We start from the raw sequence: 17,329 nt of genomic DNA on the forward strand, positions 1-17,329 counted from the left end.
TCAGCTTTCTACCTAGCTCTCTAAATTCTCTTTTCAGGACTTCATTGCTTTTCCTTCCTATGCCATTGGTACCAATATGTACCAAACTGCTCTGCCTCACTCTCCAAAGTGTTGTGGATGTGATCTGAGATGTCCCTGACCGTGGTACCTGGGAGGCAACATACCATCTGTGTGTCCCGTTCATGTCCACAGAATCTCTTGTCTGCTCCCCTGACTATTGAGTCCCCTATCACTACTGCTCTCCTCTTCTCCTTCTTTCCTTTCTACACCATAGATCGATGCTCAGTGCCAGTAAGCCGGTCTCCATGGTATTCCCCTGGAAGGTCATTCCCCAACAACAGTATCCAAAACAATATACTTATTTCTGGGGGGAAAGACACAGGTGTGCTAACTGCCTAGTCACATTTCTATTTCTCCTGATAGTCACCCAACTACTCATCTCCTGCAACTTCAAGGTGACTACTTCCCTGTAACTCTGCTCACTCTCCATCCGGCTACTGATCCAGAGCCCTAACACAGTCTTCAAGGCAGTCAGATATACTTCACACAGATGTAATTCCCTGGGAGACTCTGGGTCTCCCAGTACTCCAACATCTGGCATGAAGAACATACAACAGCCATTTACCATACTAGGTTCAATAAGAGAAAAAAAAGGAAGCATAACCAGAGCCAAAGCTTCTTTCGAGCTGAAGCCTCCTTTAAACCAAGGCCTGACACTGGTCCACTCCCAACAATGGCTGCCCCATTTGTCCCTTCTGTCCTTTTAAACAAGCATCACCAACCTGAGAGAAATCTCAGCGTTATGGCTTGCTCCTGCTGCTGATTAGCTTCTCCCTCTCAGACTACAGGGCAAATTCTATGATATTGTCATCACTACCTTCTAAGGGTTCCTTTAACCTAAGCTCCCTAATCAAATCTTGTTCATTACACAACGCCAAGTCTAGTAATGTCTTTTTGCTAATGGGCTCAACCACAATCTGCTTTAAAAACCCATCTCATAAGCATTCTACAAATTCCTTCTCTTGGGATCCAGCACAAAACAGATGTTCCCAATCAACTGCATATTGAAATCTCCCATAACCATAACAAAATTAACTGTTTTAACATCCTGGCTACAAATGAAAGCAGTGCATCAAGAGCGGCATCCATTACTAGGGGCCCTCTCCTCATTATTACCATAGCAGTGGAAGTATATCCACATTCAATATCTTAAAAACAGCTTCTTTCCCTCCACCATAAGTTTTCTGAACAGTCGAAGTATGTTACCTCACTGTTCTTCCTTTGTACTATTTATTTGTAACTTACAGTAATTTTTACATCTTGCATTATATTGCTGCCACATAACAACAATGTTCATGACAGTTGTCATTAATAATAAACCTGCTTCTGATTTCACAATTCCCCCTGTTCCATTTATCCAAACAATCTCCCCTCTACGTCCAGATGCAGAGTTTTGATCTGAAATGTAAACAATTATTTTCCATGAGATTGTTCCTCTAGATTTCAGCATCTGCAGTCTCCTCTTTGGTCTGGAATTTACTTTGAAAGGAGCTGATTATTGCTGGCACGATTTACCCCAATATACAGTGTCATCATATTTTTATTAACTTACTCTGGAATAAATTTACTAATTTACCCTTCTTAAAAAAACAAAGTATGATCAGAAATAGGCATTTCTCAAATTGGTTTCATGATGCAGAGATCTCAAAAGTTGTCCCTTGTTTTCCAAGCCATGCTTATTTCTCACAACTGCAGTTACTTTATCAAGGCTACCTTCATCTATCCTCTTTTAAATTATGACAGCTCTTTCTCAACGTCAAGTTTCCAACCCTGAAGGTTGAAAATCCCACATTATCAGTATATCTTATTTCCTGTAATGTCCGACTCATAATCATGTCTTCTCATTTCTGATCATTGATCAGAATACATAAACTAAGCTGTACAACTGCCTCCTGAATCAAGCTGACTAGTTAATTATTCACACCTACCCACCCCAATCCTATACAACACCTTTAGCTTAGGGACAAAGTCAAAATCCTTCAAAATGAAAGGACCGAAACAGAGGTGCTTCAGTGGTGCCCGTGGGCTCACCAACTCCCAAAAGGTGTAACTGAAGCCAATCATCTGCTCTATCATTAGGAAACCTTATTTTACTGAGCTGGATTTTGAAGTTATAGGGCAGTCACCACATACACTGCTGATCTCCATCCTAAGTTCCTAAATCCCTCAACAGAATCTTCAGTGTGAAATTCTTCAGCTAGGATACCCTGTACAGCAGCAAAGGTTGCTTTGTGCATATCTTATTAAGTGGGCAGGAGATGGAGATGTGCTGATGAAGGCAGCTAAGCCAATCTGACTTATAAAATATTAACTTAATGTGCCACAAGGCTTAGCCAGTTTTTGAAGCCTTCAAAATAGTGTAAAAGTTTCTGAATGCTTCTGGAATTCAGAAATATAATTTAACAGGTCCAGTTTTTAATTATTTGATTATTCTTAAATTCATTAATTTCAAGTCTAGCTCTTCCAATAAGTAATTAATAGCTTCAGATAGATGTAGTTAACAGATTTATAGCTTCCATTTCTCTATCAAAATGACTGTACTTTTCAAAAAAACAAAGTCATATATTGCACTGTTCATGATTGTCCAGACTACTGAATCCTGTAAAATTGTTTCTTAAACACATTGCCAACTCCAAAGTTTTAAAAGCTAAAGTTTGTTTATTTGACATAACACAATCAATATAAATTTCTACGCATACAATTTATTACATCATCATGTAATATGTACTTAATAAATAACATTTCCTAAGCAGCAATGCAGTGTCAATCAAGCAAGAAAATACTCACTAAAATGATCTGGAGATCCAAGTGTTGAAAAAACACATGTCAGAAACTGCAGGCGAACTTGCACCTCAGCACCATGACTATACCTGTATCAAGGGGGTCAGCATAAACAACGCCAATAAAATATTAAGAAAACGCTGATCAGTTTATTCATTGATACTTTTAAGATTAGTATATTCTTTTCAATTTCCAACATGATCCAATTGATGATGAATTAATATAATTATGATCAATAATTACAAAGATCCAAGATTGATTTCAAAATAATTTTCTTCAAAAATATCCAAACTCAACTTGAAACTTCCAACATGAGAGAATGGATACTTTCTCTGGGTTTTTTTTTGCTTTAAGATCATACCAATTTGGATGAACTCCCCAAGTTTCTTTGTCAACATTAAATACCATGGATGGAAGGCTATCAACAAAATGCTGGGAGATGCAATTAATATGGATCAGTGCCTGATGGCCAACAGAGGCACAGAGGGTCATTTCTGTGGAGTGTGATTCCATATTTCAAAGAAACAATGTAAAATTTTACAGCTAACAACAAAATTCTTCAAGCTGTTGAGATGAGTTTTATATAAATATGCAATGCTGCTGTAAATTTATGACTTTTTAAAATATGTCAAGCATAGAATGGCATGAGTTCTTATCAACTCATAAGATTGTATGGCTCCATTTACTCCTCCTACCTGAAGACTTCTGCTGAAAGAATGCAAGAATTTCCCCCATCACAATCAAATACCAACCAGCCCATAAATGATGTGGAAAAGGTACCAGGAGACACAAGGGACTGCAGATGCTATATTCTGCAGCAAAAAACAAACTGTTGGAGGAACTCAGAGAGTTTCTTTGCAGAGGCAGAGAAATGTTCTCAGTCTCTGCATCAAGTCTGAAATCAGAGAGCAAAGATATATTGAGGAGAGAGGGAAGGTTGAAGTGGGAATTGGTAAGCAATAGGTGGAACCAGATGAGGAGGGGAACGACAGACAGATGAAGTGAAACATGGTCAAAGTACAGGAGAAACTAAAGTGGGAGCAATGAGAGAGGAACTCATAACTTGACTCATCATTATCTTCATGTCCTAAGATTATGTGATGCAGTGTGAAAAGTTTTGGGCTATATATGCCAATTTCCCCCAACTCACTCCAATTACTGTAACCACAACTTGCACCAAAATATTCAGAAATGTTAAGAGAAACAGCATCTTGACAAAGTTCAAATCCATTCCATATAATTATTCTTTCAGTATATACTATTGTTATTTTCTTTGTTGCATTTGATAATCAGATCAATCTCTATCTCTGCAGAAATAAATAAGTTTATATTTTTCCAAACTATGAAAATTATTTTACATATTACATTTTTGTGACCTTGAACTCAAGAAGGTGTTAAATATATCAATTATACTCACAACACATGTTTATGCGCACCCTCTCTGACTGCCTGAATGTAGTGTATCAGGTTGTCAAAAAAAAGTTTCATCATGTTGAGCTCCTTCTCAGCCCACCTATACAATAATAATAAAAATGTGTAAGTATATCTTTCACGAGGTTGTACATCCATTATTGGTCCTGGAGTGTGTACTTGAAATTTTAGAAACATAAATCACCTGTACAAGTAACCCTCACATTATGGCCATTCAGATTACAGAAATTTGCCCTTACAGAAGTCACAAATAACTACTCAAAATTTTGAGATAAAATTCACTCACAGAGTTTATATGGAAAAGGTAAATAAACACAAAATGTATTTCTTTATCAAGTCTCATTTCTTGACACATGCAGGGATGATGCAACTTTGCATTACCAGATTATAATATGGACCACTTTCTAGCAACACAGTCCACTCCCTGTCCCACTCCTGTATTGGGGAATTATTAGATTTCTGAAACTAAACGGCTCATGATTAATTTGCAGCATCATACAGTACTGTGCTTTGGCCACATATATAGATGCCTAAGACTTTTGCATAGTACTGTGCTTGTCAATGTGGATTAAAGAGAGAGCTTGTAAATCAAGCGGGAGTGAAATATGTTGGGAATGGTGAGGATGGATTGCCATGGAGGGGGAGGGGTGTGGAACAGATGGCAGAGAAAGAGTGCCTAGAGTGGTAGATGCCAGCCCTGAGGCACTGGGCAAGGTCAGTTGATCCAAAACAACTGGTTTATTGATCATTACAGAATGTCTCTGGTGCTTTCTGCTCCCTCCCCTCCCCCCAACCATAATTCCCCTCCCTACCCCCATTCCAGTCTCAGTCCACAATAGAGACCCATATCAGAATCAGGTTTATCATCACTCACGTCATGAAATTTGTTTTTCCTCTGTGGCAGCATACAGTGCAAAAGTCTTAGACACAAATATATAGCCAGCACACCTAAGACTTTTGCACAGTACTGTATTAATAATTGTAAGTTTAAAAATACATCTGTAATATATTCAAACACTCTTCAAAACTTACCTTAGGGACATGCAACATCTTTTCCAAATTTCCATTTACTTATATGAAATATATTTTTCTCAATTACTTATCCAACTACAGTATAAAATAAAATTATTACTTTTTATGTGGATCATTCTTGCTAAAAATGCTTTAACTTTAGACCTGGTCTTTCTTTAACACCATGACTAAAGTAATCAATGCCTGAATCTAATCACTCATCTGACCTAAGCTCCGAAAGGTAATCTCTACTCTATCTAAAGTTGTGATTGTCCATAATTTGCATTATTATAACTTCTTTATCACAGTAAATTTTCCACAATGTACTTCACAGGCACATTATTGAATAAAATATGATACACATCCATTAAGGAGACATTTGAGCAAATAGCAAATCCCTTGGTCAAAAGGGGAGGTTTAAAAGAGCGATTAATAAGCAGGAATGAGGTAGAGAGGCAGAGTGGCTCAGGGACGAAATTCCAGACCTTAAAGCCTAGAATGCTAAAATCATGATACCAATGGCAGATCATTTAAATTCAAGGATGAACAAGATGCATGAAGGATTAGTGTCATAGTGTGAATTAAAATGTGGATATCCAGAGTTGGGATGAATTCAAATGTTCAGAAAACAGAATAATAATAGTCAGCCTAGATTATTTGAGAGCAAAATTATCCCTCTAACAGAAATTAGGAAGACAGCAGGAAGTTCAATTATGAAACCAAAGAGAGTAAGCAGCAGACTGGCATGTTACAACATGGCATACTTTTAGTTCTACTTAACAAATAATGCTGAACCAGTTTAAAAATTCAATTGATCAATTCTATATAATCAATCACTCAGCTTACATGAGTTACTGTGATAGTTCTAAATGTTCAATATTTTGAAACTGTAATTTCTAGTTCCAGCTTTCTTAGCCAGAAAAGCATCTTCCCTATATCTACCTTGTCAGGCCTTCTAAGAATTTTGTATGGTTCAATGAAGTCACCTCCCATTCTTCTGAACTCTAAAGAATCATGGCCTAACCACTTCAATCACTCTTCCAATTGCCAATACAGGAGCCCTCCAATCATGGTGCCACAATGACTCAATTGTGCCTCTTCCTGGTCTATCCAACAAATACAAGGCCAGAATTGACATTATCAGAATTATGTAAATACTTGTTCTGAGCCAATTTTCCTTATAACAGTCTAGTTACCAGGATAGGGACGTGACAGTTTTAGGAATTTGAGTTTAGGAAATTGCCCTGACAAATCAAAAAAAACTATCAACCTCTGCCTTAAATATGCATAAAGACTTGGCCTCCACAGCTGCCTATGGCAAAGAATTCTGCAGATTCACCACTCTCCAGCTAAAGAAATTCCTCCTCATCTCCATTCTCAAGGACACCCCTCTATTCTAGGCTGTGTCCTTTGGTCTACCCAACATTTGGCTAAACCAAATTTCCTCACATAATATCAGATGTCAGAAAAGCAAACTAACAATTAGAGGCAGATCAAGAAACATGAAGAAGAAGCAGACTGTGTTTTATCAATTCACATTTGAAAATTAACTCTGCAAATGGCTGCGTACAACTGATAATGTGTAATAAAGGTTTGGGCAAAATCCCCCACTGTAGGCATCAATTTCACTTTTTCAATTACAAAAGTTATTAGTTATTGACAAATTGCTTACACTTAAAACAACTTGTATTTCACCCAGCCCACCACCATAAAAAAGTGCTATTTCATGCAAACTTGAAGTACCTTGATTAATTCACTTCACACCTGGGCAGTATCTACTTAATTCTTCACTGCAGACAGTCATGGCGTTTTTAGTGAAAAATAACAGCAATGTTACCAGTACTTATAATGAAAGCTATCTCACAGCATACACTGTAAACGAAACATGTAAATTCAGAAGACAATGCCAATGATTCCCCTTTTCTTCACAGGGTGCTCTTTTTTTAAATATCTTCTCATTTTCTCTTGAGAAATTAATGAAATCAATGTACTTCAGATTTGCATGAAATATTACCAGTTTTTTTAAGAAACTTAAAAATATGAGTTCGTCAAAAAGTGTATATGGGTATTTAACTCCACTCATAATAAATGGATGCACTGTCAATGTTGTGCAATTAATGTAAAATTTTATACTTTTAAAAATAAGAGATGTTATCAAATACTTAGTTCACTGTGACCTCAACCTTATACTTAATTCACCAACTGCAAATGGCAAATATATATTTGCTGAAATTCATATGTTGTTTTAAACTCTGAAAATTGTTCAAGTTCAATGCTTAGCTGCCAGCTGGTAATTGTCATTGCTGGATGCCATAAATACAACAGGACTATGCACAGTCAAGAAACTACTGATGGCAAGAAGCAAACTGCTGTAATAACTCAGTGGGACAGGCAGCATCTGTGGAATCAAAAGAATGGCAGACATTTCGGGTGGGTGCCCTGCATCAGAAGTAACACTCGACAGCAACTGATAAGAGATAAAGGTGAAACAATGTGATCTCTCTCTCTCTCTATATATATTTTTTGTTTAATGTTTTCATAATGCTGTGAGAAGCTGGACATATGCTTGACACAAGAACTGATGACGTAGAAGAGTACTTGTAAGTGATAAAATGAATCATTTGATAATACTATCAAGACTTACTTCAAGGTGATATCTTACAAAGTTACTAGCCCCCAACTTAAGTACACATCCATACTATGCTGAAGGAGTACTGCCTTTTTAGAAGTACTGTTCTTAGGTGAGCCGGCACACTGCAGTGACTCTAACTGAAGAAAGTAGGAAACTCACACCTAACATTCTTGTATTAAACAATGAGAAAAATAATTAACTGGTTAATTTACTGCTGATTGTGGGCTTGTTCTTTATAAAACAGTTTTAGTTTCCTCTGTCACATAAACAAAATATTATTTGACTTCTGTTTAATCTCAACTGTAGAAATACTTTGGAGATAAAATGAAGGGCTAAGCAAATTTTTAAAAAATAACATTTAAATTACAAATTTATAAATAAATCTACCAGGTACTTAACTTAGGGATAATCTTGAATTACTTACATAGTTATCCAATGCGTGTCATAGCTGCTTCCAAATTGTTGAAAAGTGCCAAAAAGTTTAGGCAAAAGACGAAGTGAAACTACCACTGACCTGAATAAATGAAATTAATCCAGGCATTATTACAATTAAACAAATTATTTAAATCCATATGGAAAACAACCATTAGCAAGATTGCTCTGTCTGATAATAAACATCATACTGTCAAAAGGTTTTCTGAACCCATTATTTTTTTAATTTTGATTAAAATCACAGGGCAGGGATAACTAATTACCTGGAAGTTTTAATTTCCTATTATAAAATTTAGAGTATGTCAGAATCAAGAAATATATTTTAAGAATAAACATCAATGCAACTTTAACTTGCACTTCATCCTTACCTATCATTCGCTAGGTTTTCTAAACAACCTTCAATGAATCTCATTCTAATCTGCCGGTCAGTAAACCAGCACACAAGGGAGCACAGCAGTTTCTCAGCTTCATTTATCAATCCCTCTGAGAGATGAACCTATGCAAACAAACAATAAGTAACCAAAGACACTACATTCAAACTGTTCTAAATTGTTCCAATGAAGGTAAACATACCGCATCTTCATCTTGTACCAAGTCCCAAAGAAGAGTATTACCCTTCTTGCAAACATTGTCTAAATTGACATCCGTTATTGCATTGGAATTGTATTGATGCTTATGTACACTGGGAGCTGAGGAAAGAAGATACAGGATCCAAGTACTAAAATACAAAACTAATTCAAAAATACATAATATGTGGAATTTCAATCTGAAATCTCTTTCTTTCAATATTAAGTATAATGATCCACACATTGTACAGTCGGCCCTCCTTATCCGCGAATTCCTCATGCGCGAATTCAACCAACCGCGAATCGCAAAAGTCTGGAAGTGCTGTTCCAGCACTTGTTGTTCGAGCATGTAGACTTTTTTACTTGTCATTATTCCCTAAACAATGCAGTATAACAACCATTTTACATAGCATTTACATTGTATTAGGTATCTTAAGTAATCTAGAGATGACTTAAAGTATACGGGAGGATGAGCATGGGTTATCGTGGATCGGGATCGAAAAAAATCGTAAGTTCTCTTTATAAGTAAGTCAGAACAGGTACATCCGGTATTATTTAGCATCAGTTAGTCAAACGTTTGCCTTAGTATATTGTATATATTTTACCTTTCTGTGCATATAAAACACTTAGAATGTATGTTTCAGAGCCGGACTCAGGAACGGAAGTTCTCAGGACTCAGGACAGATTGTCCCCAAGCGTCCCCTCCACCGGGCCGAGTTGATATGGAGGATCAAAAACCCAAAACCCCAAAACCCAATAATTAAATCACTGCGTTGCTTAGTAATAATTGTAGCTTTCATCGGGGCAGAGCCTTTCTCACTTTATCCTTTAAAATTGTTCCGATCGTTGACCGACATAGCCTAACGCTTTTCCAATGACCGATGGTGTTTCACCTCTTTCTGATCGCTTTATTATTTCCACTTTATTTTCAATTGTGTTCGTGATTATTTTCGTGAACAGAAACACTGCAGATTCAGATCTGTACCACCAGATCTTAATGTTCACCACACTGAGACAGGTTAAATAAGGTCTGGGGTTCTGCTAGGTCCTAAGATCCACCTCATTGAGACAGGTTGAGTAAGAGTTTTGAGCATCCATGAATTTTGGTATCTGCGAGGGATCCCGGAACCAATCCCCCGCAGATAAGGAGGGCAGTTCTCAAAACTGACAATCTCTTTTAACAAACAAGAGAAAACATACAGATGCTGGAAATCCAAGCAACACACACAAATGGCTGTAGGAGCTCAGCAGGCCAGCCAGCATCTATGGAAAGTGTACAGACGGCATTTTGGGCCAAGACGCTTCATCTCCCATCATTACCCTACACATTTCTTCTCGTTTCTTATTTTTCCAAAGAGCAAACCTTCAACTTAAGGCGCTATATTTCTAAATGGAATATTTAAGATTTGAACAATATAATGAGTACCATAGGTAAAAGACTATCAGCAAATAAAATCAGCTAAGCCAGACAAATTTGCTAAACCATATAGATTTAAAGAAAATAAAATATCTGCATGAAAAAGTCATACCAGTTACTCACGTCAAAAATGAAATGAGCCAAAATCAATAATCTTTCTAAATCTTATGACAATGATTATATTCATGATGGCCATATGCCCTGACATTTCAAACGTTTCTTTTTCAAAGGCATTAGTTAAGTTACTTTATACATTTTTTTTCAAATCTGACACCTTTGGATCAACCACTATGCTTACGGGAACAGATAAGAGATTTTTTTATGAGTAGAATGGACAGATGAGTAGTTTCCACCTTTAAGCAAGGTTAATTTCTCTTCATTCAGGGCCTACTTTAGTAATCTAAGGCACAGCAGCTTCCCTTCTTATGCACACCCATTCAAAATCATATGGTGCCATTAACAGGAACATTCATTCCCTGCAAACCCGAAATAACTTCAACTTTATTTTTTGCCTGTGAAATTTTCAGGGCTATTTTTTTTGGCAATTAGTGATCTTTCTACAGGGCAAATTCAGTTAGAGGAGAAAAAACAAATTTTATGTAAAACTCGCCACAATCTCACAACAACCCTATGTGTTACAATCTAATGAAATATTTGTGAAATAAAATCATAACCATATTTCCAAAAAAGAGTCTTCGAGCAATACTGCATTGAGACAGGCCTTCAGCTCAACAAATCCATGCTGACCATGCATCTATCCATCTAGCCCCAATTTCTTGTGTTTACTCCATAATCCTCGAAGTCCCATTCCTCCATGCACATATCCAAATGCTTCTTAAATGATACTATTGTACTTGCCTTAACCAATTCCAGCAGTTTGTTCCATACACTTACAATCCTCTGAATGAAAAAGTTGCCCCTCAGGTCCCTTTTAAATCTTTCCCTTCTCTATGTCTGGTAGTTCTCTATACCTGTTACTTTCAGTCTCCCCTACCCTGAGGAAAATACTGTTACCATCCACCTGATCGATGCCTCTTATAATATTAAGCATTTCTAGAGACCACTCCCCATTCTCATTCTGCTCTCTTTCCAGTCTAATCACATCTTTCCTATAAGATGGTGACCAAAACTATACATAGTGAGACCATACATACTGTACTAACAACTTATACAACTGCAACATAATATCCTTTCTCCTATATTCAATTCCATGACTAATGAAGGCCAGTGTGCTGACAGCCTTCTTCAATACCCTGTCTATCTTTGATGCCACTTTCAACAAACTATGAACATGACACACAATTTCTGCACAGTAACCACCCAAAAACAGTATTGCATCAATAATCAAATACTGCAGCATTGGGGGGGGGGGGGTGGTAGGGAAGAGTTAATACTTCAAGTTAGTAACTAGTCTTTCCCTCTTCACAGATTACAGTTATAACCTCAGAGTACTTCCACTGTTTTCCGTTGTAATTTAAGATTTCTAACATTCACAGAATTTTATTTTTAGAATAACTAAATAATCTATGCTTCCAACAAATAATAAATAAGCACTGGAGATGATAATCCTGAAGCATTCCAAAAAATTGCCAGAGGATACTTTATGCCTATCTAAGAATTAGCTCTTCAATAGTAGTGCTCAATTCTTTGGAATGGAACTAAAACGTACTACTTTTTGACTATGAATGAGAATGCTACAAACTGAGCCAAAACTAGCATCAAAATAAAAGCAGATTTCTCGAGTATTATATAATTAATAAAACTGAAGGGACAGAACATGAGATGGTAAAATTTGCTTTTACAACAAAACAGACATACTGAAATCTTGACAATAAAATAGTGACTCAATTGACTTGATGTGTCCATTATCTTTGTTATCAAAGTGCTATTATTAATTCAAGATATATTTATATTTTCAGTTATGAAAGCTAAGCTCAACACAAATATTTTGTCTTAAGTAGCAAATCAAATCCAGTATATAACATTAAATTACAATAAAAATTATGGAAACTAATTTGGATTACTACCCATAATTCTCAAACAGTGCCAGTTGATAATCAATTGCTTGAGAACTCTTCAACTTTTGCATTTAAGGTTAAAAATTTTGTTCCTTACCTTGACTAAGATGTTCATGGTAGATGGAAGCAAGATTGGGTAAATGTTGTTGAAGATGAGATGTAAGTTCTGCATGAGAATTAATCTGAACCAGTTCTTCTTCACAGCCTGACTCTTCCCCATCAAAGTCTGCCATGTTTTTTTCTGATTTTGCACTGACCTGAGAACTACTGCAGCTGACATCATCTGCACTCATCATATCATCAGCCAAGTGCCTGCAAAATATATTTCACCATTACTAGTTTTCTCAAATTATCATTGTTACTCATTTGTAATGGAAGGCCAAGATAACCTTCAACACACAGCCAATTAAATATTCCTGAGTGTAGATTAATGCAGCACAGAGCTTATACACAAAATCGCATGAACAGCCAGGAGGCAAATTATTGGGTAGCAACACACACAAGATGCTGGAGGAACTCAGCAAGTCAGGCAGCGTCTATGGAAATGAATAAACATTTGATGTTTTGGGCCAACACCCTTCTTCAGGGCTCTTCTGTTTATAAATTATTAGATAAACTATTTTAACATCACTGCTTGAGGAATAAACATTGGCCAGTGTACCGTGGAAATTCTGATTTCCCCTTTAAAAAGTGCCATGATACCTCTGACATATACTTGAAACAGTCACTGGCAGCCTCAGTCACCTAAAGTTCAGCAACTCAAAGAACAATAGTTGTCAAAGCAACAACTATTACTTCTTGAATCAATAGCAAGAATTATTTCTGAACTAAACCCTTAATCAAGTGATCAAAATCTTTAAATGACTTTTCAAACTACTTGATGTTTACTTTATATAAGAACACCAATCAAGTAAAATTCAACTATTTGTACAGTATCAAGAAAATAACACGAGAAATATCATATTTAGTATTTCCTTCAAACATGCACACATTCACGCCAGTGAAATATATGCAAATTCAAAAAAATCATGCAGTCATACTGAACAATGTTTGGCTTTGGATTACTTTCTATTTTACATTTTTCTTGCCTTCCACCAAAACTCACTGATTTACTATTTATTGCACTTTGAACATCTCCATTCCAGGTCATATGTTCATTTGTTCATATGTTCATTTGAAAACTAGTGCAAGGTCAAAATCATTCAGTTTGCACAAAATGTAAAAAATTTGAAATAAAACTGTAGAATTCATATTATGCACCAGTAAACTGTTTAACATCAGTAAGCAACATTAGCACCAAATTACATTAACAAAATATATCTTTGTAACTTTATACTTCATCTCCATTTTGCAGTTTTTTACTGAAAGTTGCAGAATAAACCAAAACCTGCTGCCAGCCCTACTTACCGCTCCACTGATCTGCAAATAAATACACACTCGTTGTCTGCAGATCCCACCACTATCAATATGATGTAAAGTAGCAGCCAATACTCAACAGTAAAGTACTACACGACAGCAGACAACTGGAAGTGCAGTTCTAAATGATCAGATTTAAGATTCCATATTAAATCATACACTGGATAAAGTCAAGGCAAAAAATTTCCAGAATTCCACTTGTCTCCAACATTAAACTATTTTGAAAACTAGCGTGAGGTCAAAATCATTCAGTTTGCACAAAATGTAAAAAATTTGAAATAAAACTGTAGAATTCATATTATGCACCAGTAAACTGTTTAGCATCAGTAAGCAACAGAGTATGTGAAAGCTTTTTTTTCATAAAATGCTGCAATCAAATGAGAACAGCAGCACTCACTGGATAAATTCTTTTGTTGATAACTATAAGGAACAAATACACACTTTTATAGTTGTGTAGTAGTATTGGTAGTGTTCTAATTGTTCTGTATTTTAATTTGTTATTCAGTTAAAACAGTAGTTTGTCTTTTGTATACCTTTTTAACTATTTCCATGGAACTTCAGCTAATTGATGCATTGCTCCTGATGTGTCTCAATTAACTATTAATTTTACTCAATGAATTAAACAGTTTAAAAACTTAACCATAAAATAACTTCTACATGTTCTCAGAAAACATACTAATTATTATATAATTATCTAAATTTGTTAGGTGCTTTCAAGAGGGTTTCTTCAAGTGGTTTATCCAGAGGAGGGGTCATACTGGGTCTGCTACTGTGAAATGAGCCTGGCCAGGTGACTGATATTTCAGTAGGGGATAAGTTAGGGAACAATTATCACAACTCCTTAGATTTTAAGATAGCTTTGAAGACGGACAAGTCTGTATCTTGCAGGAGAGCATGAAATGGGGGTAAGGCAAATTACAAGCTTTTTAGGTAGCAACTATGAGGGTTATTTAGCTGACATGTGAGGATAGTTAAATACCAACTGCACAGAGTACAGGACAAGTAAGAAGAGAGAAAAAGGATGGCAAGGCAAGAACCCTTGATTCCGAGAGAGCTGGTTAATTTAGTCAAGAAGTAAAAGTGTATGCAAGATTTAGGAAGCTAAAATCAAACAGAGCCCTTGAGGATTATATAAAAGTCAAAAAAACTCAAAAAGAGAGCCAAGAGAGGCAACAAAAAGTCTTTGGCAAGTAGGATTAAAGAGAATCCAAAAGTATTATGTACATACATCAAGAGCAAGAGGATAACTAGGAAGAGGGCAGGACCACTCAAAGTATAAAGGAGGGAGCTTTTGCTTGGAGATAGAGAATATGGGCAAGGTCCTAAATAAGTACTTTGCTTTGATATTTACCAAGGAAAAGCAAGTGCAAGATAGTGAGACCAGTGTGAAGTGTACTGAAATACTAGGATATTTTGAGATAAAGAAACAAAGCAGTGTTGGGTCTCTCGAAGAACATTAAGACAAGGTCTGATGGGATATACCTCACGTTATTAAGAGAGCAACACCTCTATGTCTTCCCTAGTCACAAATGAGGTCCCACAAAATCTATGACAAGTTGATGTTGTTCTGTTGTTCAAGAAGGAAAATAGGGATATCCCTGGAAACTACAGACTAGTGAGTTTCATGTCAGTGGTAGGAAAGCTACTGAAAAGATTCTTAGAGAAAAAATTTAAGTGCATTTGGAAAACCATGGCTTTATGTAGAGGAAATCATGTTTGAATTCTGCGAGGAGATGACAATGATGATCAACTATCAATGGTGTCTACATGGATTTTAGTAAGGCATTCAACAAGGTCCCACACGGTAGGTTCATCCAGAAGATTATGATCCAAGGAATCTCGGATGATTTAGCTATTTGGGTTCAGAATTAGCTTGTTTATAAATGACAGAAGGCAGTGGTTAATGGGTCTTATTCTGCCTGAGGTCCATGACCAGTGGTGTTTAGCTGGGAACTTGACAAATGATATATATAAATGCCTTGGATGGATTAGTAAATTCGCTTGCAAACAATACAAAGATTAGTGCCATTGTGGCTAGTGTAGAAATAGATCAGTTGTAGATACAAGTAGAGAAATGACACATTTAAACTGGCCAAAGTGTGAGGTGTTGCACTTTGGAATATTAAATCTAAAGGGATAGTACACAGTTAATGGTAGGACTCTTGACAATGGGAGTCCAAGAGGGATCTTGGCGTCCAAGTCTAAAGCTCTCTGAAAATGGCTGCACAGGCTGATACAGGTGGTAAAGAAGGCATAAAGCATGTTTGCCATTGTTAGTTGAGGCACACATTTCAAGAGTGATGTTGCAGCTTTATAAAACACTGGTTTGGAAAACTTCATATGTTTCTTGTTGTCCTATTTTAGGAAAGATGCAGAGACTATGTATGAGATTTACCAGAATGCTGCTTGGATTAAAGGGCATGAGGTATAAGCAGAGGTTAGACAAACTTGGGTTGTCATCTCTAGAGTAGTGGGATCTGAAGGGACACTTGAATGGAGTTTATAAGATTGACATAGATAGCTGGTATATTTCTCCATTCTAAAGGGAATGCATTTAAGGTGGGGGGGGGGGAGAAATTCAAATTCAATGAAGACATACAAGGCAAGTTTTTTTTTTACACACACAGTGGTGGGTGCCTGGAATGTACTGCCAAGGATAATAGCAGAGGTAAACACAATAAAGGTATTTAGATAGGCATATGAATGTGCAGAGAATGGATGCTTTTTTTTAGGCAGAAGGGATTTGCTTTGTCTGGCTTTTTAATTGATAGTTTAATTAGTTCAGCATTGGAATGTAGCCTAAAGCTGTATTGTTATTGCTGTACTGTTCTATGTGCTATATCTTTTTAGAATTAAATAAAAACCTACAAAAATCATCTTAAATTTATTATTCTGCAAATTGAGACTAAAACTAAACCTTAAGAGTGAAACTTACCCATCATGATGATGGTGCTGCTGACCAATGAAACGTCTGCAGTTAAATATTTCATTTCCAATCGCCTCTCCTAAAAAATCTCCAGTGCGAGTAATACAAGAATCCTGAGAACCTTGTGATATGTGCACAGTATTTATTTCCCCTGTCATATCACGTTCAGTGTCCTCAGGATGTGAGCAAGTATCAAGAAGTCGAATTCGATTCTCTCCTGAAGGAACTGTATCAGAGTTATAAGGAATATCCTTGCCCGATCCACTATTAGGTCTATCACATTCTGTTCCACCAGGTGATTCTGACATACAAATTCCCGGCTGTGACTCTGCACTCAGAGTTCGTAACTCCGAATTCCTGCTCTCATTCTGGGGGCTCTCAACTCCATCATCATCCTCATCGTCGTCATCATCATCATCATCATCTTCTTCTTCTTCTTCTTTTAGGACTTCACTATCTGCCATGTCCTCAGAGCGGACTTCACTTCCTGGACTTCCAGCTGACTGGCTTGCATGGCTTGAATTTACTTCATTACTAGAACCATCACTGTGCCCACTGCTACTGCCAGGCCCACTACTGGCATCTTCACCACTATTAGCAGTCTCATCAGAACTTCCTTGCATGGATTCCTGGGGGGGG

The 17,329-nt window shown here is 36.7% G+C and overlaps 1 protein-coding gene across 7 annotated transcripts in view; it reads right to left on the reverse strand.

The window, feature by feature from the left end:
• The window catches only part of usp34 (ubiquitin specific peptidase 34), a 319,734-nt gene that overhangs the window by 196,495 nt on the left and 105,910 nt on the right, over window positions 1-17,329 (reverse strand). For all 7 annotated transcript variants that reach the window (XM_059986017.1, XM_059986013.1, XM_059986016.1 and 4 more), the window contains exons 14-20: window positions 16,700-17,319; window positions 12,446-12,660; window positions 8,921-9,036; window positions 8,716-8,843; window positions 8,340-8,429; window positions 4,259-4,354; window positions 2,848-2,930 (exon numbers count right to left, since the gene is read on the reverse strand). In XM_059986017.1, coding sequence (XP_059842000.1) covers window positions 2,848-2,930; window positions 4,259-4,354; window positions 8,340-8,429; window positions 8,716-8,843; window positions 8,921-9,036; window positions 12,446-12,660; window positions 16,700-17,319 — 1,348 coding nt within the window. The remainder of the gene's footprint in view (window positions 1-2,847; window positions 2,931-4,258; window positions 4,355-8,339; window positions 8,430-8,715; window positions 8,844-8,920; window positions 9,037-12,445; window positions 12,661-16,699; window positions 17,320-17,329) is intronic.

Source organism: Hypanus sabinus, chromosome 12, assembly GCF_030144855.1.
Source record: "Hypanus sabinus isolate sHypSab1 chromosome 12, sHypSab1.hap1, whole genome shotgun sequence".
Classification (NCBI taxonomy): Eukaryota; Metazoa; Chordata; class Chondrichthyes; order Myliobatiformes; family Dasyatidae; genus Hypanus; species Hypanus sabinus.